Below are 27,846 nucleotides of genomic sequence, written 5' to 3' on the forward strand. Positions count from 1 at the left end.
AAGTGCTGGGATTACAGGCGTGAGCCAACGCGCCTGGCCGAAGCAAACATTTTCTAACAACATATAGTCTTTTGCTTATCTTTTGTTTTGTTTTTCCACTTTTGATAGGGACGTGAGATGACAAATGTTGTACCCTCCTCAGCTCTGCCTGGAAGGAAAACAGCAACACAAGCGCAAATATGAACGACCGCTGAGCCCTTGGCCCCAGTTCTAGGGCGGTTGGGAGTGGTGGGGATTGTGGCAAAGGAAGCCTGGTCACCCTGTCTACAAACGGCAGCCCCTGGGACTCCAACACATGATTTCCACTTGGAAAGGCAGGCCTGGCATTTACTGCATCTTTTATATTTTCAAGAAAACCCAGATATCTAGGTTTTAATGTGAAGCTAAACTATTTCCAATGGTTAACAACTAATCCCACGTTATTAAAAATAGGCAGAGTGTGGTGGCTCACAACTGTAATTCCAGGACTTTGGGAAGCTGAGGTGGGAGGATCGATTGAGTTCAGGGGTTCAAGACCAGCCTGGGCAACATAGCAAGACCTCATCTCTACAAAAAGTTTTTAAAATTAGCTGGGTGTGGTGGCATGTGCCTATGGTCACAGCTACACGGGAGGCTGAGGTGGGAGGATCACTGGAGCCTGGGAGTTCAAGGCTGCACTGGGCTGTAATCACACCACTGCACTCCAGCCTGGGCAACAGAGACCTTGTTTCTAAAAAAAACTTTTCAATTTAATTTAATTTTCAAAAAATTACTGAAAATAGTATAGGCCAATTGACATACATACACCTGCAGGTCACATCAGGCCTACTGGCTACTGGTTTGTGACAAAGTGGCTTTGTCCTCCACATTCCATATTGGAGGTCAAAAAGCCAAGCCAGAGAAGACAGGATGGCGTGACCCTGGATGTGGCAGGGAGGGGAAAGGACAGAGAGGGCTTTGCCTCGAATGAAGGCTCTAAGTCCCAGCGCTGAGCCCTGGCCCGAGCCAAGGTGGCCGCCCCGCCTCAGATACTCACTACTCCATGACGAGGGTGCAGCTGTGCTTGCTCTCGAAGGCGTCATAGAGCTGGATTAGGTTCACGTGGCTGAGCTGGTTCATGATGTTGATCTCGTTCTTCACATCCTCCTTGGGGAACCAGAGGACATAGGGATTTCCAAGGGAATGGGTCAGGAATAGAAGCCTCCTGCACCTCCCAAGACAGACACAGAACTCCTCATCCTTCCTGTTTCCTATTGTCATACCAGGTGTCCCTGACTCAACACCCAAACCAGACTCTACAACACAAAGGGCCTGAGTGTGACCCACTCATCTCACAGACAGGAAACCCAAGGCCCGGTAAGGACAGAACCTTCTTGTCCCGGGCTCCACAGGGTGGGGTGCCTGGACACCTGCGCATGGTGGGTGGGTCTGAACCCAGGGCTGTGAAGGGAACTTCCTGACTGGAGTGTGGGAATCCCGGAAAAGTGCAGGAAAAGTAGCATTTCCAGCTCAGCATGGGAACCTAGGAGCCCTGAGAGAAGGGAAGGAATCCTGAGGCTGGCCAGAGGGACCCGGCCCGGCCAGATGCCTCACCCGGTCCTTGGCGCTCTTCACTTTGATGATCTTGGCGGCCAGTGGGAGGCCTGTGGATTTCTCTGTGCACCTGTGGACCTGGCCAAACCGGCCCCTGCGGAGACACAGCCACACAGCAGGCTGAGAGCCAGAGGCTCACCCTACATCCATCCCTGGGCTTCTGGGCCGACTCCTCCACACACAGGCCATGTGGAACAGCCTTACACCCCAGAATGCAGCCCGTCACCACCCCGTAACCCTACTGGCTATCCTGAAACTTACAAAGCAACTCTTCAACCCACACCACCCAGGCCATTCTGCACCCCAGGGCACATCCCCTAGCCCCATATCAACAGGGCTATCTATCCTGAACCCCAGGGAACATCCCCTCACCTCATACCACCAGGGTTATCTATCCTGAATCCCAGGGAACATCCCCTCACTCCACACCACCCAGGCCATCCTGCACCCCAGGGAACATCCCCTTACCCCACACCACCCAGGCCATCCTGCACCCCAGGGAACATCCCCTCACCTCATACCACCAGGGTTATCTATCCTGAACCCCAGGGAACATCCCCTCACTCCACACCACCAGGGTTATCTATCCTGCACCCCAGGGAACATCCCCTCACCTCATACCACCAGGGTTATCTGTCCTGTACCCCAGGGAACATCCCCTCACCTCATACCACCAGGGTTATCTATCCTGCAGCCCAGGGAACATCCCCTCACTCCACACCACCAGGGTTATCTATCCTGCACCCCAGGGAACATCCCCTCACTCCACACCACCAGGGTTATCTATCCTGCACCCCAGGGAACATCCCCTCACCCCACATCACCAGGGTTATCTATCCTGCACCCCAGGGAACATCCCCTCACCCCACACCACCAGGGTTATCTATCCTGAACCCCAGGGAACATCCCCTCACCTCATACCACCAGGGTTATCTATCCTGAACCCCAGGGAACATCCCCCACCTCACACCACCTGGGCCATGCTGCACCCTAAAGAACCCCCTCCTCACCCCACCCCATGTCAGCTCTCCGGCCACCACCAGGTTGTGCCTCCCACACCCACAGGGTGCTCGCCCTCCCAAGCCTCCCCTCCCCAGTGCCACAGGGGATCTCCTGTCGTCTCAAGCTATTCTCTTTCTACCTCTCCGTGGGCCACCGTGCACCCCACACTGTACGGGCTGCCCCACCCCACCCTTGGCTCCGTCAGCCCGAGAGCCATCCCACAGTGCCCAGCCCAGTTCTCCAGGTGATCCAGACCCTGTCCCATGGTTCCTGCTCTGAGCCCCTTCCCCCAGCAAGGCAGATGCCCACCTACCCTCCCAAGACTTCATGCTGGCACACCTCGTAACTCGCCGAGATGGAGGTCTCCTTGACGCTCACCACCCGGTGTTCAAAAGGAGCTGGCGGGGCCGGACTGTCATCTGCTCAGGAGGCAATAGGGGCCCGTGAGCCTCCTCTGCACAGCCCACACCTCTCAGGCACCTGTGCCCGACCCATTTAGCTTCCCTTAGTCCACCAGACCCTTCGTACAGCCCTGGTATTTGAAACCTTTCCCCCAAAACCATCTCAGTGGAGCCACCTGTTTGGCAGAGAAGGAAGCTGAGCGTCAGAGAGGTGAGGTGACCACCGAGGTCACACAAGGAGCACATGACAGATGGCACTCAAACCTGGGTATCCCAGCACCCAGGAGAGTGCCCTTGGCAAGGCCGAGAAGTTCTATCCAATCTGTTCATGACGTCTAGAAGGCGATCCTAGTGGATCTGTGTGGCTCGCAGGAAACAGAGGGCCCACGTGGACAGGATGATGGGGCAGTTAGTGACACCATTTTTAAAGGGACTGTTAAGTCAGGGCTGTGGAAACTCACGAGGGTGTAATGAGAGGGAGGCAGCTGGAGAAATAAACACCCACCCTCTCTCCTCTCACCCTCCATCTCCTGCCAGCTGAGCCCAACCAGAAGCTCAGCGTGACAGCCAGTGATGAAGGGGGGGGCAGGTCCGGGGTCACAGGATTGGGGAGGTGGTGGGCAAGGGATCTGTCTGGAAGGGAAATAGAGGACAGCCAGCACGTGGAAAGGTTTTTTTTGTTTGTTTTTTGTGTTTTGTTTTTTCTTTTGAGACGGAGTTTCGATCTTGTTACCCAGGCTGGAGTGCAATGGCGCGATCTCGGCTCACCGCAACCTCTGCCTCCTGGGTTCAGGCAATTCTCCTGCCTCAGCCTCCTGAGTAGCTGGGATTACAGGCACGCGCCACCATGCTCAGCTAATTTTTTGTATTAGTAGAGACGAGGGTTTCACCATGTTGACCAGGATGGTCTCGATCTCTTGACCTCGTGATCCACCCGCCTCGGCCTCCCAAAGTGCTGGGATTACAGGCTTGAGCCACCGCGCCCGGCCCTGTTTTTTGTTTTTAGGGTTTTTCTATTTTAATCTTGTCCTTCAGAGGTGATAGGAATACCTAGAAGTGTTACAGGAAATAGACTCGATGGATAAGGCAGAATCTAGAACACACAGAAAGTGCAGCGTCATGAACCGCTGGTGCACGAAGGGCTGGAAGGCGCCACGGCGGGAAGTCAGCTCTGGCTGGTGTCTGTTCAGGGCTCGACATGGGAGCACTCTACCTGCTCTCCAACTACCAGGAGCACTGGGAGTGGTCTGTGGACAATTCGCAGACCAAGGAGGTTGCGACCCTGGGGCTGGAGGGATTGAGGGCCTTTGGGTCACAAGAATACACCCTGGGTCACTAGCCCGAGTGGGCGGGAACAGCTGACAGTGGTCACAGACACCAATTCATGTCCGCTTTTTAACAGAGGCCTTCTCTGTGTCAATCCAAAATGAGACTCATGGTGGCAAGCTCAGGCAGGCAGGTGGCGGTAAGAAATCTCCCCAGTGGCTGGGCACAGTGGCTCGTGTCTGCAATCCCAAAGCTCTGGAAGGCCGAGGCTGGAGGATCACTTGAACCCAGGTCAAAGCTGCAGGCCACTGTACTCCAGCCTGGGCAACAGAGTAAGACCCTGTCTCCAAAAAAAGAAATGTACCCAGGTGGGCCACACATGTTCCCTCCCCCTTACCCCTGCAGCCAGTGCGAGTTCAGGCCCTGAATCTCTGCGCCTTGGTCTTCAGCCCCAGGAGGTACTAGAGATGTTCCCGACTCTCGGGTGCCCCCAGACCCATATGATCTACCCCTGGAAGCTACAAGAAGACTCCCCAGGAGTAGGGGCTTCAGACTTCCCTCAGGGCTCACGTCTAGCCAAGCAACAGCCCCACTTACCCAGAACCACGCTGCCAGCCTCAGCGTCCAGGGACGTCCTCCTTACTGCTTCGGCTCTCCCTGGGGCCCTGGCTGCACAGTCCTCCCCAGGCTCAGGGTTTCCCGCTCCTGGGCCTTTGTCCCGCTGTATGTCCAGGGCCCCAGTCGCGTGGTCGCTGTCGTCCCTCCTGGCCAAGCTTGGTCCCGTGCCAGGCTCGGCCCCAGCCCTTTGCTCCTCCTCTGCCTTCGCCCCCCCGGGGCTGCTGCTCTCCTGCAGCAGGGAGAGCTCTCTGGCTCCTTCAGGGGTCTGTTCTCTGGACTCAGTCCCAGGGGCTTGGAGACAGCGCCTGGCCCCAGGTGGGCCCTGCCTGCCTGGCTGGGCAGCTGCTGGAGCCTCTGTGGTGGGGGAGGGTCCGAGGCTTCCCCTGCATGTCACCAGCATCTCCCCAGGAGTATCCATCTCTCGCGTGTGGATGGAGATCCTGGGGTGGAGAGAAACAACGTGTCAAGGTTAGAGGCAAGGACTCCAGAGTCAGAACAGACCTGGGATCCAATGCCCACTGCTGCCATCACTGACAATGGCCCTGGGACCTGCCAGACAGGACGCCAGAGCAGGAGCTGGCTTCAGTGGCAGTTAGTGCCATCAGCTCTCAGGATCCCACTGGACGAGGGTCAAGGGAAGCTTGAGGGTGGACAGGGTTGAGGACCAGACACCCCTGAGAACCTGCTTCTGCCCCAGGAGGACTGAGGCCTGTAGACGGGAGACCCGGGTAGCTCTACCTTCCCCTGGGCCCAGTTTCCCTTTCGCTTAAATAAAGAGAAAGAGAAAGCAAGTCAAACATCACATTGGAAGCCCAGGTCAGAAGTATTTGTTTAAAATCAGTCAATTCCAGCAGGGCACAGTGGCTCACACCTGTAATCCCAGTGCTTTAGGAGGCCAAGGTGGGAGGATCCCTTGAGGCCAGGAGTTTGAGACCAGCCTGGGCAACATGGCGAGATACCATCTCTACAAAACAATAATTTTAAAAAACTTAGCCAGGCTTGGTGGCACCTTAGGTTCCAGATACTTGGGAGGCCGAGGCAGGAGGATTGCTTAAACCCAGGAGTTGGAGGCTACAGTGAGCTATGATCATACCACTGCACTCCAGCCTGGGTGACAGAGTGGGAGACTCTGTCTCAAAAAATAAAATAAAATCAGGCAATTCTCATAAAAGACTAGACTTTCTGTTTCTCTTGAACAAATGTAAGAGCTGGCTGTGCTGGACCCACGTGCCCAGGTGATTGAAGAACAGCTCTGCACCTCAGCACAGGCCCTGCACACCCTGGCAATTCCCCAGCTCACTTCACTCATTTTCACTGCCCAGACCCTGCAGAACTGGGGTTTGTGAGCCCAGATAGAGGTGGGAAAGGCTCTCTGAGCTCCGACCTCCCAAAGGAAGAATCCTGATCCTGGCAGCCACATCACCCAGGAATCCAGACCCTCGCTGTCTGAGTCTCCCCAACTCTGGCTGCCTCTCGGTGGGGCTTCTTTTTGCTGGGCCACAATCCCATAGCATGGGGTCTATGTGTGTTGTGGGGTAGGATGATGGTGTCCGGCGGGGACTGAGTCTCAGCAGGGAGGCAGGTGGCCTGGATTCTGGGCTTAGCTCTGCCATCGGGTTGCTGGACAGCTTTGGGTAAGTCCAGCCTCAGTACCCTCTTCTGTCATCAGGGCCGGTGATACCTCACAGATGCGCCGAGTCAACCAAGAGAGGAAGTCACAAATGCAGGGGTTCCAAAGGCCTAAAATGGCACAACTGCTGTGGAAAACTGGAGGCTCCTCAGAAATTAAAAGTAGGATTACCGTATATTCCAGCAACTCCACTTCTGGGTATATATCCCAGAGAATCCAAAGCAGGGTCTCCAAGAGATATCTTCACACTCATGACTGTAGCAGCATTACTCAAAACAGCCAAAAGGTGGAAGCAACCCAAATGCCCAGTGACAGATGATGCACAGACAGAAGATGGCGTGCGCATACCTCGAAATACTATTCAGCCTTAAAAGGAGGGACATTCCGACACACACTACAGCGTCGATGGACCCTGGGGACACTGTACTCAGTGAAATGAGCCAGGCACAAAAAGACAAATCCTGTGGCTGGGCCCAGTGGCTCAAATCTGTAATCCCAGCACTTCGGGAGGCCAACGGGGATGGATCGCCTGAGGTCAGGAGTTTGAGACCAGACTGGCCAACATGGAGAAATCCCATCTTTACTAAAAATACAAAAATTAGCCAGGTGTGGTGGCATGTGCCTGTAGTCCCAGTTACTTGGGAGGCTGAGGCAGGAGAATCTCTTGAACCTGGGAAGTGGAGTTTGCAGTGAGCTGAGATCATGCCACTGCACTCCAGCCTGGGTGACAGAGCGAGACTCTGTCTTAAAAAAAAAAAAAAGACAAATCCTGTATGATTCCACTGATATGAGGACTCTTGAATACTCAGATTCACAGAGACAGAAAGTATAATCATGGCTGTTAAGGGCTGAGGGGCGGGAGGTGTTATTTAGTGGATGATGAATCTCAGTTTTGCGAGATGAAAACGTCCTGGAGATGTGTCTCACAACAACATGAATCAACTTAACACTACTGAGCTGTACACTTTAAAAAGGCTAAGATGGGGCTGGGCATTGTGGCTCAGACTGTAAATCCAGCACTTTGGGAGGCTGAGGCAGGAGGATCGCTTGAGGCCAGGAGTTTGAGACCAGCCTGAGCAACACAGTGGGACCCATCTCTACAAAAAAATTAAAAATTAACCAGGCATGGTGGCACATGCTTGTAATCCCAGCTATACCACAGGCTGAAGTGGGAGGATCACTTGAGCCCTGGAGGTGGAGGCTGCAGTGAGCCGAGATGGCACCACTGCACACCAGCCTAGGTGACAGAGTGACACCCTGTCTCAAAAAAAAAAAGAGGGGGGTGCTAAGATGTTCAATTTTATGTTATGTGGTTTTTATCCCAATTTTTGGAAAGAAAATAGTGACGCCCTTCTCCAGCAGCTGAAAGCCCCGTCCTCATTTCTGAGCTGCTGGACCTCTATGACACATCTGTCCCTGGGTGCATCTGAAAGACTCATTGGGTGGGAGGTAGAAATTCTTCTAACACAGTTCCTTGGGACTGAGCATGGTTCGGTAATGACAGGTAGGAGGGGAAGTGTGGTATCCACGCCAAGCCACTCCAAATGTAGCTCGGGATTCCTGCAAGACCAAGGGACACAGGAAACTGCTGCCAGCAATGGTCGGCAGAGAAGGCCAGCAGTCACGACTTCCCTTTGGGTCTTCACATCCAGAGGCATGGGGTGAAACCCCCAAAGGCACTTCCAAGCAGCTCCTGCCACCTTGAGCACCCAAATCTGTCCACTTGCTGTGCAGCAGACCCATGGCAGACATACTGACCAGTTCCAGCTCAGGGCTGCCCAGCCCAGGCATGGCCTCAGCATCCCTTGGGTTTGTTTGTTGTTGTTGTTTGAAATAGGGTCTCACTTTGTGTCCCAGGCCAGAGTACAATAGTATGATCATAACTCACTACAGCCTCAACTTCCCGGGCTCAAGCGATCCTCCCACCTCAGCCTCCCCAGTAGCATGGATTATAGGTGCTTGCCACCATGTCCATGGTAGTCCAGCTAATTTTTGTAGAGATGGGGTCTTGCTTTGTTGCCCGGGCTGGCCTCAAGCTCCTGGGCTCAAGCGATCCTCCCACCTCAGCCTCCCCAGTAGCATGGATTATAGGTGCTTGCCACCATGTCCATGGTAGCCCAGCTAATTTTTGTAGAGATGGGGTCTTGCTTTGTTGCCCGGGCTGGCCTCAAGCTCCTGGGCTCAAGTGATCCTCCCGCCTTGACCTCTCACAGGGCTGGGATCACCGGCATGAGCCACGGCGCCTGGCAGGATGCTCTGCACAGGCAATCACTGCCTGTCAGAGCTGATGCTTGACTTCCAACCTATTTTCCTCAAAATACACCCATGTCCAAGGTGACGAAGGGCAGGTAGTGATCTCACTTTCTGAGGCCGCCGCAGGTCTGCTGGGTCTGAAATTCAGCTAAAGGCTGAACCTGAGATAGAGAACTTTTCTTCTCTCTCAGAATCTTTTGTGGGCCCCTAACAACTTCATAGACAGTTCACCCCCAGCCCCAGATTCCACATTTAGGTCCTGGTTCCGATCACAGGATGCCTGCCAAGAACCCCTCCCACCAGCCTGTTAGGCCTCCTGAGGCTCGCATTTCCTACTAGAACAAAGTCGGACAAATGATTTGGATTTCTGCCTGCCACCACGGCAAACACAGACACCAGATCCACTCCCTGAGCCGGGCCTGCGGTCTCCGAGACAGGTCAGGGCCGCTGCAGGCAGGCGCAGGGAAGGCTGGGAAATACCAGGTCCCTCCAAGAGAAGCCCGGGGACATGGTGCCCTTCAGCAGGGCCGCCCTGGGGACCAGATGCACTGGGGAGGGCGTGGGATTCTGCAGGTTCTTGACTCTGCTACAGACATCTGCCAAGAGCAGGTCCTCAGGCTGCATCCTAGGGGCACGGCAGCTGCCACGACTCTGCCTCCGGGACTTCCGTGTGAGCCTCCCGAAAGTACCCGGGGCTGACTCAGCCTGCACCCCTCTTGCATTCCAGAGGGCCATGTCTTTCTCTCCCCACCATATTATTTAGAACGTAATTAAATGCCGACTTGAGGAAGCAGGATGTGCAGTGATTGTGGCACAGATTCTGGAATCCAGTAACCTGGATTCAGATCCCAACTCTGTGAATTCCTAGCTGTGGGGCCCTCGGCACTAGGAGCCGAAGTGTCCTCATCATGAAATGGGGATGACAACCACATTCACTTCCTGGGGACGGCTTGAGAATAGAAGGTGATGCCGGCGAAGTGCCCAGCCAATGGCCAGCACGGGGGAGGTGCTCCGTGAGACCCATCTTTTAGCTACTGTAACTACCGATCTAAGAGCTAGTGGTTTTCAACCTTGTTCCCCATTAGAATCACCTGTCAAAAAAAAATCTAATTCCTGAGACTCGCTCCAGACCAGTCCAATCAACAGCTCCAGGCATCTTTATTTTTCAAACTCCTTCCAGGTACTTCTAGTGGGTGGCTGGTGAGCAGCGGTGCTCTAAGCTCCCAGAGGCAGGGCCCAGGCCTCTCCCTGTTCCCCTCGTGTGGCCAGCCAGGAACGTGTACACAGTGGATACTGTCTGCAGCCGAGCTCCAGTGAGGGGCGGCAGTCCATCCCCTCCCTCGCCCAGCCTGGAAGAGCTCTCCTTACCTTGGAGGTGTTTCTCCACCACTGTGGGCTGCCCTGGCCTGGGCTGGTGGCCCTGGAGGCCCTGGGCACTGGGGGCCGGGCCCTGGAGTCAGCCTCGTGCCTTCCTCTAAGGGCTCAGGGTCAGGCCTGCTGGACGATGCTCCTTGTCCCGCACCTGGTGCAACCTCCAGGCTCGAGGAGACCACACTGACCCTGCCAGGTGCTGGAGCCAATTCCAGGCCAGTCCTGAGGTTCTCGCTGGATGTCTCAGGAGCCTTGGCTTCCACCTCTGTGGGCAGGTACAGGTGGCCAGGGAATGCCTGGCCTGGGCCAGGAATGCCATCTCCCTGGCCTGATGAGGCCCCTGCCTGGGCAGGGTCAGCTCCCAGCCCTGAAGCTCTGATGGGGGGCAGCCTCTCCACTGTCCCCTCCAGCACGTCCGCCTTCTGGCTCTCTACAGGAAAACAGGCAGGACAAAAATGCACTCCCATGTGGAGGAGTCTGCCACAAAGATACTGCAAGGAATCTGCACAAGCCATTCAGTGCCCAGGTTTATAACAGCCAAAGACTGGAAACAACTCAGATGAAGGGGGCTGGTTGACTAAACCATGATGCACCCAACAAGGAGTGAGGCACAGCCATGAAAAAAAGAAAATTAATATTCCCATGGAAGCCTGGGCAACATAGTGAAAGCTTGTCTTTACTAAAAAAAAAAAAAAAAAAAAAAATGAGTTGGGCATGGTGGCATGTGCCTGCAATCCCAGCTACTTGGGAGGCTGAGGCAGGAGGATCGATTGAGCACAGGAGACAGAGGCTGCAGTGAGCCATGTTCATGCCACTTGCACTCCAGCCTGGGCAACAGAGCGAGACCCTGTCTCAAAAACACAATCTCTAAGCACAGCTATGGAGTGATCTCAGGATATACTGTAAGTGGAAGAAAGCAAGGTGGAGAATGATGTGTCTGGTGTCCTGTTTCTCTAAGAAGGGAGCAGGTGTGAGTGTGCATGTGTGCACGTGTGCACATAACCACCAATCATGTTGTCTAGGTAGACTGGTCCTCAAGGGAAAGAGAAGACAAAAGCTTTTTAAATAGTTACATATGGGGGAAAGAAGCAGGGCGCAGGGAACAAAGGTAGAAGATAATCTTCTCTTTTTATTTATTTATTTATTTTGAGACAGAGTCTGACTCTTGTCACCCAGGCTGGAGTGCACTGGCGTGATCTCGGCTCCCTGCAACCTCTGCCTCCCCGATTCAAGCAATTCTCCTGCCTCAGCCTCCCGAGTACTTGGGTTTACAGGCATGTGCCACCATGCCTGGCTAATTTTTTTTGAGATGGAGTCTCAATCTGTAGCCCAGGCTGGAGTGCAGTGGTGCGAGCTCGGCTCACTGCAACCCCCGTCTCTCGGGTCCCGGTTCAAGCAATTCTCCTACCTCAGCCTCCCAAGTAGCTGGGATTACAGGCACGAGCCACTATGCCCAGCTAATTTTTGTATTTTTTAGTAGAGATAGGATTTCACCATATTGGCCAGTCTGGTTTTGAACTCCTGACCTCATGATCTGCCCTCCTTGGCCTCCCAAAGTGCTGGGATTATGGGCATTAGCAACCGTGCCTGGCTGCTAATTTTTATATTTTTAGTAGAGACAGGGTTTCACCATGTTGGCCAGGCTGTTCTCAAACTCCTGACCTCAGGTGATCCACCCATCTCAGCCTCCCAAAATGCTGGGATTACAGGTGTGAGCCACTGCACTCGGCCTCTTTTATTTGTAAATAAAATAAATTTTCATAGTGATGGAGTCTCACTATGTCATTGCCCAGGCTGGTCTCAAACTCCTGAGCTCAAGCGATCCTCCTGCCTTGGCTTCCCAAATTGCTAGGATTACAGAAATGAACCACTGTACCTGGCCTCTAGACTTCTCTCTATACACATTGTTTTGTCTATTTGACTTTGGAACCACATAGATATCATGCAAAATTATACAAGAAAATTAAAGGTTAAATGTTAAGCCATAAACATTTAAAGCATTTGAGTACCAAGATGGTGGCATAGCCTGCACAGAAAGGTACTACAGTTGACCCTTGAGAGACACAAGTTTGAACTGCACTGGTTCACTTCGATGCAGATTTTCTTCCTCCTCTGCCACCAAGACAGCAAGACCGACCCCTCACCTTCCTCGTCCTGCTCAGCCTACTCAATGTAAAAATGACAAGGATGAAGACCCACTTCCACTTAACGAATAGGGATATTTTATCTTCCTTGTGAACATCATAAAAACATTTTCTTTTCTCTAGCTTACTCTCTTATAAGAATATCATATTTAATACATAAAATAGTACAAGCACGTGTTAATCACCTATTTATGTTATCAGCGAGACTTCCAGTCGATAGTAAGCTATCAGTAGTTAAATTTTGGAAGAGTCAAAAATCATACTTGAATTTTCAACTGTTCAGGAAGTCAGTGCCCCTAACCCTGGAGGTGTTCAAGGGTCAACTGTATTCCAAGTGGTTTTGAAACATAGCAATTGATTATGTGTCTCTGGTGGGATACATATGACAAGAAAAACCCTGCAAAAACAAAAAAAAGGAAGCTTCGACAGTTGCCCAGGAATCATTCTGTGGGCCATGTTGTTGGGCCCTTTATTCTGAAGCTCTGGTGTCTGCGGTGTCGGATAAAGCAAATGGGGTCCCACTCACCTTCCCCAGGCCCCCTGGCATCAGCCTGCAACCCCCTGGCGCTCAGCACATGCTTTGGTTTTGCTCCCTCCTCTTCCACTCGCTCTTTGTTCTAAAATAACAAGCACAAAAAAAGGTCATCATTATCATCAACACTGTCATTCAGGCCACAGACACTTGTTGAGCACCTCCCGCGTTATTTCGCACAGTCTCACGGTGACATTGGAGAGTAGACACCGCAATTATCACTTTAGAGAGGACGCTGAGCCCTTCCCAAGGTCATAAAACTAAAAAGAGGAGGCGGCCAGCTTCACACCCAGAAGCACCTCCTTTCCAGGGCTTCACCACATTCCCCAAAAGGGATGAACCCAGCCCTGGATACAGGGTTCAAAATAGGCTTGACCCCAAAGGGCTTAGACTAGAGATGGAAAATAATCATTAAAAAAACTTTTTTTTGAGGCAAGGTATTGCTCTGTCACTCAGGCTGCAGTCCAGTGGCACAATCTCATTTCACTAAAACCTCTGCCTGCCAGGGCTTTTTTTTTTTTTGAGACAGTCTTGCTCTGAAGCCCAGGCTGGATACAGGCAAGTGATCTCGGCTCACTGAAACCTCTGCTCCCGAGTGCAAGTGATTCTCCTGCCTCAGCCTTCTGAGTAAATGGGACTACAAGCTTGTGCCACCACACCCAGCTAATTTTTGTATTTTTAGTAGAGACAGGGTTTCACCGTATTGGCCAGGTTGGTCTCGAACACCTGACCTCGTGATCCTCCTACCTCAGACTCCCAAGTACCTGGGACTACAGGCATGCACCACCAGCCCTGGCAAATTTTTGTATTTTTAGTAGAGACGGGGTTTCATCATGTTGGCCAGACTGGTCTCAAAGTCCTCACCTCAGGTGATCCACCTACCTTGGCCTCCCAAAGTGCTGGGATTATAGGCGTGAGCCACCAGGCCCAACCTGAAAATAATCTAAAATGCCAACCCAGATCAACTGGTCATGGCTACTACAGCAGTGGTTTCAGTTGAATTCCGAAGTCAAATCCATGCTCGGGGGAAACAGTGCCAAGATCAGTTAGTAGTGTGTGCCTGGGAGCTGGGCTGGGAAATCCCACGGTCACCTCGTCACGGTGTAGCACTGTAGCCAGGGGCATGGACTCTGGAGCCAGCCATGCCTGGGTTTGAACCCTACCTTCGCCACTTGGCCAAGATCCTGAAATTCTCTGCATCTCACTTTCCTTGTCTGTAAAATGGGATAATCGTGCTGTCAGCGTTGTAGAGTCAGTGGGAGAAGTTGAGAGTTATGTGCAAATGTCCTGAGAAGTATGCCCAGCACATAGTGGGTGCTCAATAGCTCTGCTGATTTTGACCAGCTGGAAACCAGGAGCTATTAGTGTTACATGAGCCCAGTGTAAGGACACTGGCCCAGGTAAGCTCTCGGCAACTTTGCCTTAATTCTAAATGGTCCACACCAGACCCATGCCTGGCCTGCCCATGCTTTCACCCATGCAACGGCCCAGAGCCCTCAGTACGCTTAGCTAGTCCACACTCAAGCAAATATTTCCAGATGGTCTGACCTCTTGCTGGGTTCCCATGCAAGGGCATGGTGCTTCTGGGGGTTTGGATCCTTTGGTGAAGTCCCTAAGACGAATCCTGGCACATGTCACAGCAGCAGTGCCAGCCACAACCCAGAGCCTGGCTTAAAGCACTCACCTATCCTGGAGCTTCTGCAGCCAAGGCAGGAGAGGCCCCTGTATTGGTGAGTGCCTAATGCCTGGGGTACCAGCCAGGGCCTTCCCCTGACTTGCCACAGAAGCCCTTAATTAGAAAGAAGCCTAGAGGCCAAAAACAGCTCAGGGCATATTTTGTTGGGCTTGCACTTTTTTTTTTTTTTTTTTTTTTTTGAGACAGAATCTCTCTCCATTGCTCTCTCCATTGTCCAGACTGGAGTGCAGTGGTTGGATTCCAGCTCACTGCAGCCTCGACCTTCCAGGAGTAAGTGATCCTCCTACCTCAGCCTCAGGGGTAGCTGGGACTACAGGACCGTGCCGCCACCTCCAGCTAAGTGCTGTTGTTGTTTTATAGAGACAAGGTACTCACCTTGTTACTCTTGTTACTCAGGTTTAAATTTTTCAATTTGTTCCCAACTTTTAAAATCCATGAGATTTTCACATTTAGGATCCCTTTTGGGGTGACATAATTGTTCCCTATTTTTACTGTGGTGACGGTGACAGGTGGAAATGTTTGTGGAGCTATATATTTGAAATGTGCATATGTGTGTATGTGCAGTTTATTATATGTAAATTGTACCACCATAATTATTATGTAATTATTATAGCTTAATGAAACTTGCTAGAAAAGAAATCTAAGTTCCCAGTTTTTCTTAAAAAATCTGAAGATGGGCCGGCGCAGTGGCTCATGCCTGTAATCCCAGCACTTTGGGAGGCCAAGGCAGGCGGATCACGAGGTCAAGAGATCAAGACCATCCTGGCCAACATGTTGAAAACTCCGTCTCTATTAAAATACAAAATTAGCTAGGTATGGTTGTGCATGCCTGTAGTCCCAGCTCCTCGGGAGACTGAGGCAGGAGAATTGCTTGAACCCAGGAGGTGGAGGTTGCAGTGAGCTGATATCATGCCACTGCACTCCAGCCTAGTGCCTTGACAGAGCTAGACTCAAAAAAAAAAAAAAAATCTGAAGATGGCTGGGCGTGGTGGCTCACGCCTGTAATCCCAGCACTTTTGGAGGCTGAGGCAGGTAGATCACCTGAGGTCAGGAGTTCAAGACTAGCCTGGCCAACATGGTAAAACCCTGTCTCTACAAAAATTAGCCGAGTGTGGTGGCAGGCACCTGTAATTCTAGCTACTCAGGAGGCCGAGGCAGGGACAACTGCTTAAACCTGGGAGGTAGAGGTTGCAGTCAGCTGAGATCGCACCGCTGCACTCCAGCCTGGGGTACAAAATGAGACTCTGTCTCAAAAAAACAAAACAAAACAAAAAATCTGAAGATCTTGCAACTCTAGGCCCAGATGGCAAAACTCGGCTAGGGCAGTCCCCTCTAAGTGGGGCACGACAGGCCTCACCTGTCCCGAATGTCTCCCCAACCCTAAGGTGCTGGTTCCACTGTTTATCTACACCATTCCCACTCCTCTCAATTAGTACCTGCTCATCGCTTTGTGATTCTAGGATACTGAGCTTTGACCTCTGAATGATAAGGACACAGCACATAGAGAACACACAGCCCAGCACCTGGCGTGGGGGAGGCACTTCATCAAAAATGCTTGCTGCCACTGTCACAGTGATCGCCAGCATCATCAATGTGGCCCAGATCCCCTGCTGGGCAGATGGCTTCCCGTTATCCTTCTGCAGGCTTTGTCCTGCTGCCCCCGGAGCTGGGGGAACTGGAGGCATGAAACAGACCTCCTCTTCTTTCACCCACTGGCAGAAAGGGACTTGGACAGACTGTCCTTTGGCAGACCTTGTTGGGCTCAGATTGTCCTCTCCCTCCCCCATCTGTAGGGTAGGCAGGAGAATATGCATGCACCCCCCACCCCCAGCTGGGTTCTGTCTTCAGGGCTCCACTTGCTAGTCCCTGCCGAGTCTGTGCTTCCTCACACACCATCTAGAGTACTGGTGCCTCTGAACACATACGCCTGGGGCTGTTTTCCAGGAAAGAGCACCTGGCTCCCAGGGATCATTTAATTCACTGCTGGAACCAAATGAAGTGCCGCTGGGCACTTCTGAAGATCTCAGGAGGGCCTTCACAAAGTCCTGGAACAATTTTCAAATTTAACCACCAGTGTTAGGATTTAATTGCATTCCACAGATGGTTGCCATGCCCCACTCTCCCGGGAAACACAGAATCCCCAAGAAGCCTCCATAATGCACGGTGTTCAGCACTGACCATGTGTTTAGCAGCTGTGGCTATGTCTCAGTTCACCGTCCATTCTCTGAGCGCTTCTTGCAAAACCTGCCCTGGCCTCAGAACACGGAGGAAAGAAGAGTCTTCCTGTCATGGGCCAATCAGCAGCCGACAGCCTGATGGGGACACTGGACCAAACCCGAAGACGTTCCTGACATGGATATTAAACGCAAGGACCAAGGAGCGATCCAGCAAGTGCCAGTGGGGCAGGACAGACAGGAAACGGCACAAGAACTCAGAAAAGAGAAAGTTCTATGACTTCCCTTACCCAGAAATGCCTTCATGCGACATGTGTAACAGCTAATTTCATTAATACGTGAAGCGCTCTTGCAAATCAATAGGAAAAAGGAAAAAAAAAATAGGAAAGAGGGGAAAAGATATGAGCAGGCAGTTCACAGAAAATACAAAAGGTTTCAAACCTGTGTGTGAATGTTCAGTCTTCTAGTAAGAGAAATATAAATCAAAACTACGAGACATATTACCCTACCTTTGGTTATATTTGAAATTTTCCATAATAAAAACCTAAAATGTTTTCATAAATTCAAAAGGTTAGCTTTAACAGATATTTAACTAATTGTCTTATTTGAGTCTCATGCAACTAAACTGTAAAATTATTTTTTTTTGAGATGGAGTCTCGCTCTGTTGCCCAGGCTGGAGTGCAGGGGCACAATCTCGGCTCACTGCAGCCTCCACCTCTCAGGTTCAAGCAATTCTTCTGCCTCAGCCTCCTGAGTAGCTGGGATTACACGTGCACCCCACTATGCCCAGCTCATGTTTGTTTTTTAATAGAGATAGGGTTTCACCATATTGGCCAGGCTAGTCTTGAACTCCTGACCTCATGATCTGCCCACCTCAGCCTTCCAAAGTGTTGGGATTACATGCGTGGGCCACCTCACCTGGCTTTTTCTTTTTTTTTTAATGCAGTTTGGGGCCAGGTGTGGTGGCTCATGGCTGTAATCCCAGCACTTTGGGAGGCCAAGGTGGGTGGATCATGAGGTCAGGAGTTCAAGACCAGCCCAGTCAAGATGGTGAAAACCCATCTCTACTAAAAATACAAAATTAATCGGGTGTGGTGTTGGGCACCTATAATCCAAGCTACTAGGGAGGCTGAGACAGAGAATTGCTTGAACCTGGGAGGCGGAGGTGGCTGTGAGCTGAGATCGTACCACTGCACTCCAGCCTGGGTGACAGAGCGAGACTGTCTCAAAAAAAAAAAAAAAGATGCAGTTTGCACTCTTGTTGCCCAGGCTAGAGTGTGGTGGCACAATCTTGGCTCACTGCAACCTCCAACCTCCTGGGTTCAAGCAATTCTCCTGCCTCAGCCTCCCAAGTAGCTGGCATTACAGGTATGTGCCACCATGCCCTGCTAATTTCTTGTATTTTTATTAGAGACAGGGTTTCAGCATGTTAGCCAGGCTGGTCTTGAACTCCTGACCTCAGGTGATCCCCCTGCCTTGGCCTCCCAAAGTGCTGAGATTAAGGCCTGAGCCACTGTGCCCAGCCTAAAATATGTTTAAAGTATAAGATAATCAGGAAAATTTGAACACTGAACTTCAATAATATTAAAAAGTTATCATTTGGCCCAGTGCAGTGGCTCATGCCTGTAATCCCAACATTTGGGGAAGCTGAAGCAGGAAAATTGCTTGAGTCCAGGAGTTCAAGACCAGCCTGGGCAACATAGCGAGACTCTGTCTCTATAAATAAATAAATAAAGTTATTCACTTTTTTAGATGTGATGATAGTATCAAGATTATGTTTTTTAAACAAACAACCCCATCAAAAAGTGGGCAAAAGATATGAACAGACACTTTTCAAAAGAAGACATGTATGCGGCCAACAAACATGAAAAAATGCTCATCATCACTGGTCATTAGAGAAATGCAAATCAAAACCACATTGAGATACTATCTCACAACAGTTAGAATGGCAATCATTAAAGAATCTGGAGACAACAGATGCTGGAGAGGATGTGGAGAAATAGAACACTTTTATACTGTTGGTGGGAGTGTAAATTAGTTCAACCATTGTGGAAGACAGTGTGGCAATTCCTCAAGGACCTAGAAATAGAAACCCCATTTGACCCAGCAATCCCATGACTGGGTATATACCCAAAGAATTATAAACCGTTCTATTACAAAGACACATGCACACGTATGTTCATTGTGGCACTATTTACAATAGCAAAGACTTGGAACCAACCCAAATGCCCATCAACAATAGACTGGATAAAGAAAATGTGGCACATATACACCATGGAATACTATGCAATTATAAAAAAAGGATGAGTTCATGTAATTTGCAGGGACATGGATGAACCTGGAAACCATCATTCTCAGCAAACTGACACAAGAACAGAAAACCAAACACCGCATGTTCTCACTCATAAGTGAGTGTTGAACAATGAGAACACATGGACACAGGGAGGGGAGCATCACACACTGGGATCTATTGGTGAATAGGGGATAGGGGAGGGATAGCAGGGGGTGGGAGATTGGGGAGGGATAACATTAGGAGAAATACCTAAAGTAGGTAACGGGCGGATGGAGGCAGCAAAACACCATGGCATGTGTATACTTATGTAACAGTCCCGGAAGATCTGCACATGTACCCCAGAACTTAAAGAAAAATAAAAATAAATAAATAAATATTATGTTTTTTAAAAGAGCCCTTATCTTTGAGATATAAATACTAAAACATTTATGAAAGAAATGATCCAACATCTCAGATTTGCATAAAATAATCTGAAGGGAGAAGTGGATGGGGAAAAGAGAGAACAAATAGTGCACAATAATTTCCATTTTCATTCACCAGACAGGCAAGGAATCAGAAGCATTCCCGTACCTCGATGGTAGGAGACTGACTTGGAGTAACTTCTTTGAAGTCTGGTTTGCCTTTATCTGTATAAATTTATCATTTGGGTTGGCATTTCCACTGCCAGGAGTGTATCATGCAGATAAACTCACACTTGTGTTCAGTGACATTGGATATTCACTGAATCATTATTTATAGTTACTAAAAATGAGAAGCAATAGAAACAAATGAGGGTCTGGGGCTGGTTAGGAACTGAAGACACATCCCCCAGAAGGGAATCTCAGAATATATTTATAACAATGTGAACATCAATCAGTGTCCAAAATATATTAAGTAAAAACTTAGAAATCAAGGCCAGAACAATGTGAATAACATATGAGTTAAAACAAAAGAATTCTGCCAGGAGTGGTGGCTTACACATATAATCCCAGTACTCTGGGAGACCGAAGCAGGCAGATCACTTGAGGTCAGGAGTTCAAGACCAGCCTGGCTAATACGGTGAAATCTCGTCTCTACTAAAAATACAAAAATTAGCCGGGTGTGGTGGTCTGTGCCTATAATCCCAGCTACTCAGGAGGCCGAGACCGGAGAATTGCTTGAGCCTGGGAGGAGGAAGTTGCAGTCAGTCGAGACTGTGCCACTGCACTCCAGCCTGGGCAACAGAGCGAGACTCTGTCTCAAAAACAAAACAAAAACAACTAAGCAATTCTGGTGCTAGGGACTGCAGGAAAAAAAAAAAGGGTGGTGTGGATACCAAGGTGCTTGTAGACACAGCCTCTATCTGGAAGAATTCAAAGGAAGTCAGAACCCACGCTTGCCTGGGGGTCAGGGCACTGGTGTCTGGGGTCTGGAGGATGGAATAGGAAGGAGATGTATGCTCTTTACATGATTTTTTACCATGTGCATATTAATTTTTTTAAGCTATTGATTAGATCTATTTTATAACTTACAGTCATGATTATAACTGCCGGGGATTGGTTCCTGAGCTCCCTCCATACCAACATCTATGGCTGCTCAAGTCTCTGATACGAAATGTTGTGGTATTTGCATGTAACTTACACACATCCTCCCATATACTTTAAATCATCTCCAGATTACTTATGAAACCTAATACAATGTAGATGCTGTCTGTATAGCTGTCACACTATTGTATAACAACTGTATTATTACTTAGAGAATAATGACAAGAAAGAAAAACCTGTACATACTCACTATGGACACACCATCATAGCCTAACTACATTTTGATCTGAGGGCCAACAATAATTAGATTACTATCCTTTTTTTTTTTTTTTTTGAAGAGACAGGGCCTCACTCTGTGGCCCAGGCTGCAGTGCACTGGCACAAACATAGCTCACTGTAGCCTCCATTTCCAGGACTCAAGCGATTCTCCCACCTCAGCCTCCCAAGTAGCTGGGACTACAGGTATGTGCCACAATGCCTGGCTAATTTTTTAATTTATTATTTGTAGAGACAGGGTTTTACTATGTTGCCCAGGCTGGTCTCAAACTCCTGGCCTCAAGCAGTCCTCCACCTCGGCCTCTTAAAGCACTAGGATTATAGGCATGAGCCACTGCACCCAGCCTAATTTTCTTTTTCAAAGTTGGGCTTGGTTAGGGTCACACTGCCCTGCAGGCCAAGCCCTCAGGAGAGGCACCCTGCAGACAGCAGACAGCGGGACCTGGGGAGAGGGGCAACTCTGGGAGAAGCTGCAGGGCAGGGAGGGGAAGGGGCAGCAGGGGAGCTCTGGCCTTGTGGGAGGGGTGGCATGCTCCTGTCCTTGGCAGCTGACAGAGTCAAGCACAGACCCCTTTAGACCCCAGCTCATCTCTTGCCAGAGGCTGGTGAGTCACTGCAGGGGTCTGAAATGGTGGCTCCAGTCTGTCTGAGTGTTGCTAAGTGGCTGACCCCTAGCTGTCCCCAAACAGGGTGTTCCCTCTACAGGCCTCACCCCCATATCCTTCTCCCAGCAGCCAAGCTTCCATTAGCCCACAGGATTGATTATGCAACTCTTGGGAACAGCCGCTCCCAGGAATGCCACCCTCCACCTCCAGGCTCCGGCTCCTGCCTGCTGTCCCCCGGGTCACTGTCAACACTCGTCTCCCCACAGGCAGCTGCACTCTCCACCCACTCTGGGGCTAAGCCCAAGGTTGGGGACAGGAGGTGGCGGGTGGGTTTCTGAGCACGGTTCCATCAGGACAGACCGGCCACTCCTGCCTGCCCCATCCCACATGTGAAGGAGCAGAAGGGTGGTCACAGGGGTGTCAAAGAAGTGTGCTGGTTCCCTCTTCCAAACTGCCAGCATGTCCCCCATGGCTGGTTTCCCTGGAACTACCAAGGCCCCGCAGTCCTGGCCAGGGCCCCACTTCTTCCCTTCCCTGGAAAGAATGGCAGGCAGTATCCTGCCTGGAAATCCACCTGTGACCCATAAGGTTCTGGTTCTCCTTTTCCCCATCAACAGGTCACACAGGAAGGGGATACCATGCCTCCAGCTCTCTGAACACTGGCTGCCTGGCCAGTCTCCCACCAGGGCCGGGGCCTCCCGTCCAGCCGGGGCAGGGGAGCAGGAACCAACCTCCTCGGGGCTGTCACCTGGGCTGCTTCTCCTCCAGGGGACACGCCCCTGCATAAGGAAATCCGCCACCTTCGATTTCTGGAACGTGGCCCCCACCAAAGAGATGGCCCTGTCCACCGCAGCCACCATCCTGAAGAGGGCCTCCAGCCTGGCGCCATGCTGGGCTGCATCCTGCTGCATGGCCCTCACCAACTCCAGGACCTCAGGCCACCCAGCCTGGGTGTTAGTGGGGGGAGCCCCGTCAGCCCCGGCCGGGCCCGGAGCCCGGGAGGCCTCCAGCCTGTGCAGGCCCCGCTCCAGGCGGCCCATGTCTCGGCACATGCACTGCAGCTTCTCTGTGACGTCTTCTTGGAAATGCAGGAGCTGGTCCACCTTCTCGTTCAGCAGGTTCAGCTTTTTGTCCATGGCGGTTAAGCAGGCCTTGCCCAGCCCTGGTAGCCCCTGGGGCCCCAGACTCTCCTTAGAGGCCCCTGACATCCTGGTGCAGGCCTGACCAGGGTAAGAGCGGGGGATAAGGAGGCACAGACCCCTGGTTCTCACTCAGGTGGTGGTGTCTGCAAGGTCATTATCCTCGGTAGCTGACAGCCTCCCGGCAGCACCAGCCCCAACGATGGCCCAGGCGTGTGGGGAGCGCAGAGGCCCCGGGTTCTCCCTGTGCCTTCACTTTGCTTATCTCCCACCCTCCTCTGGCTGTGAGTGACAGGCCGAGGTCGGCCCAGGCCCTTCTCCTTGGGGCCCGTTTGACATCATGGCAGCATTTGACATTCCTCTCTGAGAGGCTGCTGATGGGCAAATATGTTAAGAATCTGCCCAGAGCAGGCCGGGTTTGTGCAAGGAACGGTTCCGAGGAAAGGAAAGGGTCCTTTGGAGAATGGCATGTGCCTGCTGGGCTCCAGGAGGGATCCCTGGCGGAGGAAGGCCCTTAGAGGCCCAGAGACCTGAGGCCACCCACACATGTCAGAGTCACAACAAAAAGCAAAACAGAGACAGGAAGGAATGTGAGACCACTCAGCAATGTTGTGACTTTTGCCATGATGAAAATGTTGATGCTTCTGCAAATTTAAAATAAATCTTAGGTGCCCCTACTATGCCAGCGCTCAGAACATGTGTTCAGATTATCTGTGGGGTAGCCGGCTGGTCCCTCCTCACCAGGCCCCTCAGTCACTAGTCACTTGTACCTAAAAATAGAAATGAGGGCAATGGCCCCTGCTACCTGCCAAGCACTGCCCCGAGGGCCATGTTTCTCACAGAGCCCTCAGGGAGACACCAGAGACACCTGCTCCCCCCGCCAATAACAACTACGTAGGTATCAGACTCGCAATTTCCGCACTGAAACAGACTCAGCGGGTACCCAGAGTGCAACAGGCCTGTGTTTCCTGGGGTTTAAAAACGTTTTTGCCTCAGAAGCCCTTGGTTCAAATAAAACATTTTACGGAAGCATCAGTCAATAAAGTAGACGCAAGCAGAGATGCTCAGTTACCCCCCGAGGTAGGGCACAGGGAGCCCCTCAAAGTCCCAAGGATGCCACGGAGCAGTCTGACCTACACCATTTCCATCCAGCTCCCTGTAGGCAGAAGGCAAGGTCCAGAGAGGGGCATTTGCCTAAGGTGGCCCAGACAGGCACACGGCCTCCTGAGGATGGTCCAGCCAGGGGTAGGGCTGCCCCCAAGGGAGGGGGCTTTAGTGTCTTCTCAAGCTTGCCCCTTCTGAATAAAAGCAATTACGATAAAGTCTGACCTGGAAATTTGGAATCTAAAAGCACTGTTAGGGCCAGGTGTGGTGGCTCACATCTGTAATCCTAACACTTTGGCAGGTGGATTTCTTGTGCCCAGGTGTTTGAGACCAGCCTGGGCAACATTTTTCTACAAAAAATTAGCCAGGCAAGGTAGCACATACCTGTGGTCCCAGCTACTCCAGAGGCTGAGGCAGGCTGCAGTGAGCTCTGATCCTGACACTGCATGCCAGCCTGGGCAACAGAATGAGACCCTGTCTTTAAAATAAATGAATACACGAAAGTACCATTAGAGGTTTGCTGTGTTAAACCATTAACCTATCAATGCAACGAGCTTACTATGCAAATGCAGCTTGATCACAGTCTTCTCTCCTAGCCCTCTGTCCCGATTACTGCCCCTGGGCACCCCACAGAGAAATCCAAACCCATTCCTGGGAGCACAGCCCTGAGTCCCTGAGTGGTGTTGGTGGAATGACCCAGAACATGCTAGAAAGAGTAGGGTCTGTTATATTTACCGCCGCTCAAGACAAACACACAAATAAAGTCTACCTGGAAAAGGAAATTTGAGGGGTAATCCTGTGCTCCAGCCCCTCTAGGGGATTCACCGTGCACCTCAGGAGGACCTCATCTGCCTCGGAAGACTCCCCCATCCGACCAGGACAGCAGGTTCTCCCGACACCTCACATCTAGCACTTCCCTATGGATGTGGGCTCCCTGGGCCAACCTTTGGGAAATGGCTGCCTAGAGAAGTCTCTAGAAGTCTAACACACCCAGCCCAACCCTGTGTCTCTCCTCAGTTGGCACCCATAAGTTTTGTGGAATAAAGTTCCCAGTAGACAAGGGAAGCAGACCCTGGTCTCTGGAGAAGAGACTTCATTATTGCCACTACTGTGGAGATCTCTGGAGAACCATCCAGGCAAGTCCTGCATAACCAGGAAGGGCTGGACATGGTGGCTCATGCCTGTAATCCCAGCACTTTGGGAGGCCAAGGTAGGTGGATCACAAGGTCAAGAAATGGAAAGCATTCTGGCCAACATAGTGAAACCCCATCTCTACTAAAAATACAAAAATTAGCTGGGAGTGGTGGTGCACACCTGTAGTCCCAGCTACTTGGGAGGCTGAGACAGGAGAATCGCTTGAACCCAGGAGTCCAAGGTTGCAGTGAGCTGAGATCATGGCCACTGCACTCCAGCCTGGCAACATAGCGAGACTCCATCTCAAAAATAATAAATAAATATATAAATATATAAAGCAAGCCAGAAAAATAACTTCAAAGTCTACATGAATCCAGAGAAAACTACCAAATGCCCCAGACATGTATCTACATCAAAAGTGAATTATCCAAGGCTGGGCGCAGTAGCTTATGCCTGTAATCCCAGCACTTTGGGAGGCCGAGGAAGGTGGATCACTTGAGGTCAGGAGTTTGAAACCAGCCTGGCCAACATGGTGAAACCCCATCTCTACTAAAAATACAAAAATCAGCAGGATGTGGCAGCGCATGCCTGTAATCCCAGCTACTCGGGAGGCTGGGGCAGGAGAATCAAGATGATGTCACTGTACTCCAGCCTGGGTGACAGAGCGAGACTCTGTCTCAAAAAATATAAATTATCCAAATTACAAAAGGATTTGTCAAGTCTCCATTAAGCAACAAGTTTACAAGGTGGGTCATTTGCTAAGAAGGTGGCTGTGGCTGGAAACTCCCTGAGGGCAGACCACCCTCTTGGGCTTGGCCTGCATCCCCAGAGGCACCAGCTGCCTGGCTCGTGGGCAGGTGTTCAACATAGAGCCAAGGAGGCGGCCGCAGGGGGCTGATGGGACCATCCTGAGACTTCTGTGGAAGGAGGAGGCAGCAGCTTCCCCAAACCATTGAAGTGAACACTGGGGGAAACCCTGACAATCCTGGAAGGGAGCTCCATGGCCCTCTGGGAAAAAGTCCAGAACACAAGTTCCTAGGGCCTCTCTGGTGGAAAGGAGTAGCCAGAAGGACCAGCTTTAACCCCTTTCCTTCTCAGCTTTAGGAGAAATGAGTTTGGAGCACATGGATTTCCCGAGTGGATTCGGGGCTTCTCTCCAACACTCCCTGATGCACAGGACACAGCAGGGGGCTTGGCCAGTTTTTGGGTGATGGTGCTTGCCCAGTGGATGGGGAGGCGTTGACCCGCCAAGCCAAGAGAACCAAGACCAGAGAAGAGGCAGCTAAACTGGATCGACAGAGCAGCAAATACCATAACCCCTTGTCTTTCCTGGGTAAGGACAGGGCTATGGATCCTCTGCCGGAAAAAGACAGGCTGATCTCTATTCACCCTAGGATGGGGCCAGCAGGCACTAAACCCTGAGACTCTTCCCTGGACTTCTGGTGACCTAACAGTTTCACAGATCATGGGGTGAGAGAGATTTCAACACCTTCATTTTATTTTATTTTTTTCTTTTTCTGAGATAGGGTCTTGGTCTGTTGCCCAGGCTGGAGTGCAGTGGCACAGCCACAGCTCGCTGCAACAAGGAACTCCTAGGCTCAAGCAATCCTCCTTCCTCAGCCTCCTGCATAACTGGGATTACAGGTGCATGCCCCCACATCCAGCTAATTTTTAATTTTTTAAAAAATTTCATCGCCCAGGGCCAGGCACGGTGGCTCATGCCGGTAATCCCAGCACCTTGGGAGGCCGAGGTGGGCAGATCACAAAGTCAAGAGATCAAGACCACCCTGGCCAACATGGTGAAACCCCATCTCTACTAAAAATACAGAAAAATTAGCCAGGCATGGTGGCACGAGCCCGTGGTCCCAGCTACTCAGGAAGCTGAGGCGGAAGAATCGCTTGAACCTAGGAGGCGGAAGTTGCAGTGAGCCGAGATTTCACCACTGCACTCCAGCCTGGTGACAGAGTAAGAATCCATCTCAAAAAAAAAAAAATTCATCACCCAGGTATTAAGTCTAGTACCCATTAATCTATACAACAAGCCCTCATGACACAAGTTTACTTATGTAACAAACTGGCACGTGTACCCCTGAAATTAAAATAAAACTTAAAAAAAAAACTTTCCTGTAGAGATGGGGTCTTTCAATATCTTTCCAGGCTTTACTAACCCAGGACAGTGGTGGCTCACACCTGTAATCCCAGCACTTTGGGAGGCTGAGGCAGGAGGATCACTTGAGCCCACGAGTTCAAGACCAGCTTGGGCAACACAGCAAACCCCTGTCTCTACAAAAGAACATATATGTATATATTAGCCAGGCATGGTGGCATGTGCCTGTCGTCCCAGTCATCGGGAGGCTGAGGCAGAAGGAGTGAGCATGATGTTGTCACTGCACTCCAACCTGGACAACAGAAGGAGGCCCTGCCTCAAAAATAAAATACAATGATACTAAGACTCTGACACAAGTTGAAAGACTGACCTCTCGTATTTCCCTCCTTCCCCTCCAGAGACTTCATGGTAAAGGAAGAAAATAAATACACACTCTCAATGATGAACAGAATGGAAGGGGAGTCATTGGTGAATGAGTGTCATCAATGAATTTCTGGAAGATGGATAGCAGGTGGAGGAGCGGTAACTGGAGAAATAAGAAAGAGAAAACTGCAGCTTCACTGGCCTCAATGGTGAACACAGATAAGCACGGAGCCACCTTTCCCTGTAGGACCCCAGAGAGGCTTCGGACCCCGAGAGCCCCGGTGGGGTAAACAGGGAGCAGAAATGCAAGACTGAAGAGCCTGTCCCTACAGCAGCCCCTCTCCTGTCCCACACCTCGGCACAGAAGGGCCAGGCCAGGCCCACCCTTCCTGGAGATCAGAGCCTGTTTTTGGAAAAATGCGATGGTCTGCAGCACCATAGTTTTATGGGCTGGCTTTTGGGGTTCCTTAGGAGCGCCCCACCTGATCATCCTCAACAAAGCCACACAGCTAACAAGCCTCAACCACCCACCCAACTGTTAGTATCTTCTTCAGAAATATGCCCGGAGAAAAAGGATCACTGGGTGTTCAAAGAAAGCCTTCAAGATGAAAAGAGGAGATTAAAGCAAATAAACAGAAACACGATCAAAGAAGAAACAGAGAAA

General features: G+C 51.0%; 1 protein-coding gene across 8 annotated transcripts in view; it reads right to left on the reverse strand.

The window, feature by feature from the left end:
• MYLK3 (myosin light chain kinase 3) overlaps positions 1 to 27,846 on the reverse strand; it is a 78,720-nt gene that overhangs the window by 24,273 nt on the left and 26,601 nt on the right. For 2 of the 8 annotated variants that reach the window (XM_064382987.1, XM_064382988.1), the window contains exons 2-7: positions 12,784 to 12,874; positions 10,111 to 10,543; positions 4,839 to 5,299; positions 2,888 to 2,993; positions 1,573 to 1,666; positions 1,016 to 1,125 (exon numbers count right to left, since the gene is read on the reverse strand). In XM_064382987.1, coding sequence (XP_064239057.1) covers positions 1,016 to 1,125; positions 1,573 to 1,666; positions 2,888 to 2,993; positions 4,839 to 5,299; positions 10,111 to 10,543; positions 12,784 to 12,874 — 1,295 coding nt within the window. Of the gene's footprint in view, positions 1 to 1,015; positions 1,126 to 1,572; positions 1,667 to 2,887; positions 2,994 to 4,838; positions 5,300 to 5,730; positions 5,824 to 10,110; positions 10,544 to 12,783; positions 12,875 to 19,522; positions 20,888 to 22,066; positions 22,731 to 27,846 lie in introns of those variants that run through there. The other 6 variants (XM_064382989.1, XM_064382991.1, XM_064382986.1 and 3 more) reach the window with 5 other exon arrangements.

Source organism: Aotus nancymaae, unplaced genomic scaffold (assembly GCF_030222135.1).
Source record: "Aotus nancymaae isolate 86718 unplaced genomic scaffold, 86718_ANA_hifiasm-v0.15.2.pri h1tg000030l, whole genome shotgun sequence".
Lineage (NCBI taxonomy): Eukaryota > Metazoa > Chordata > Mammalia > Primates > Aotidae > Aotus > Aotus nancymaae.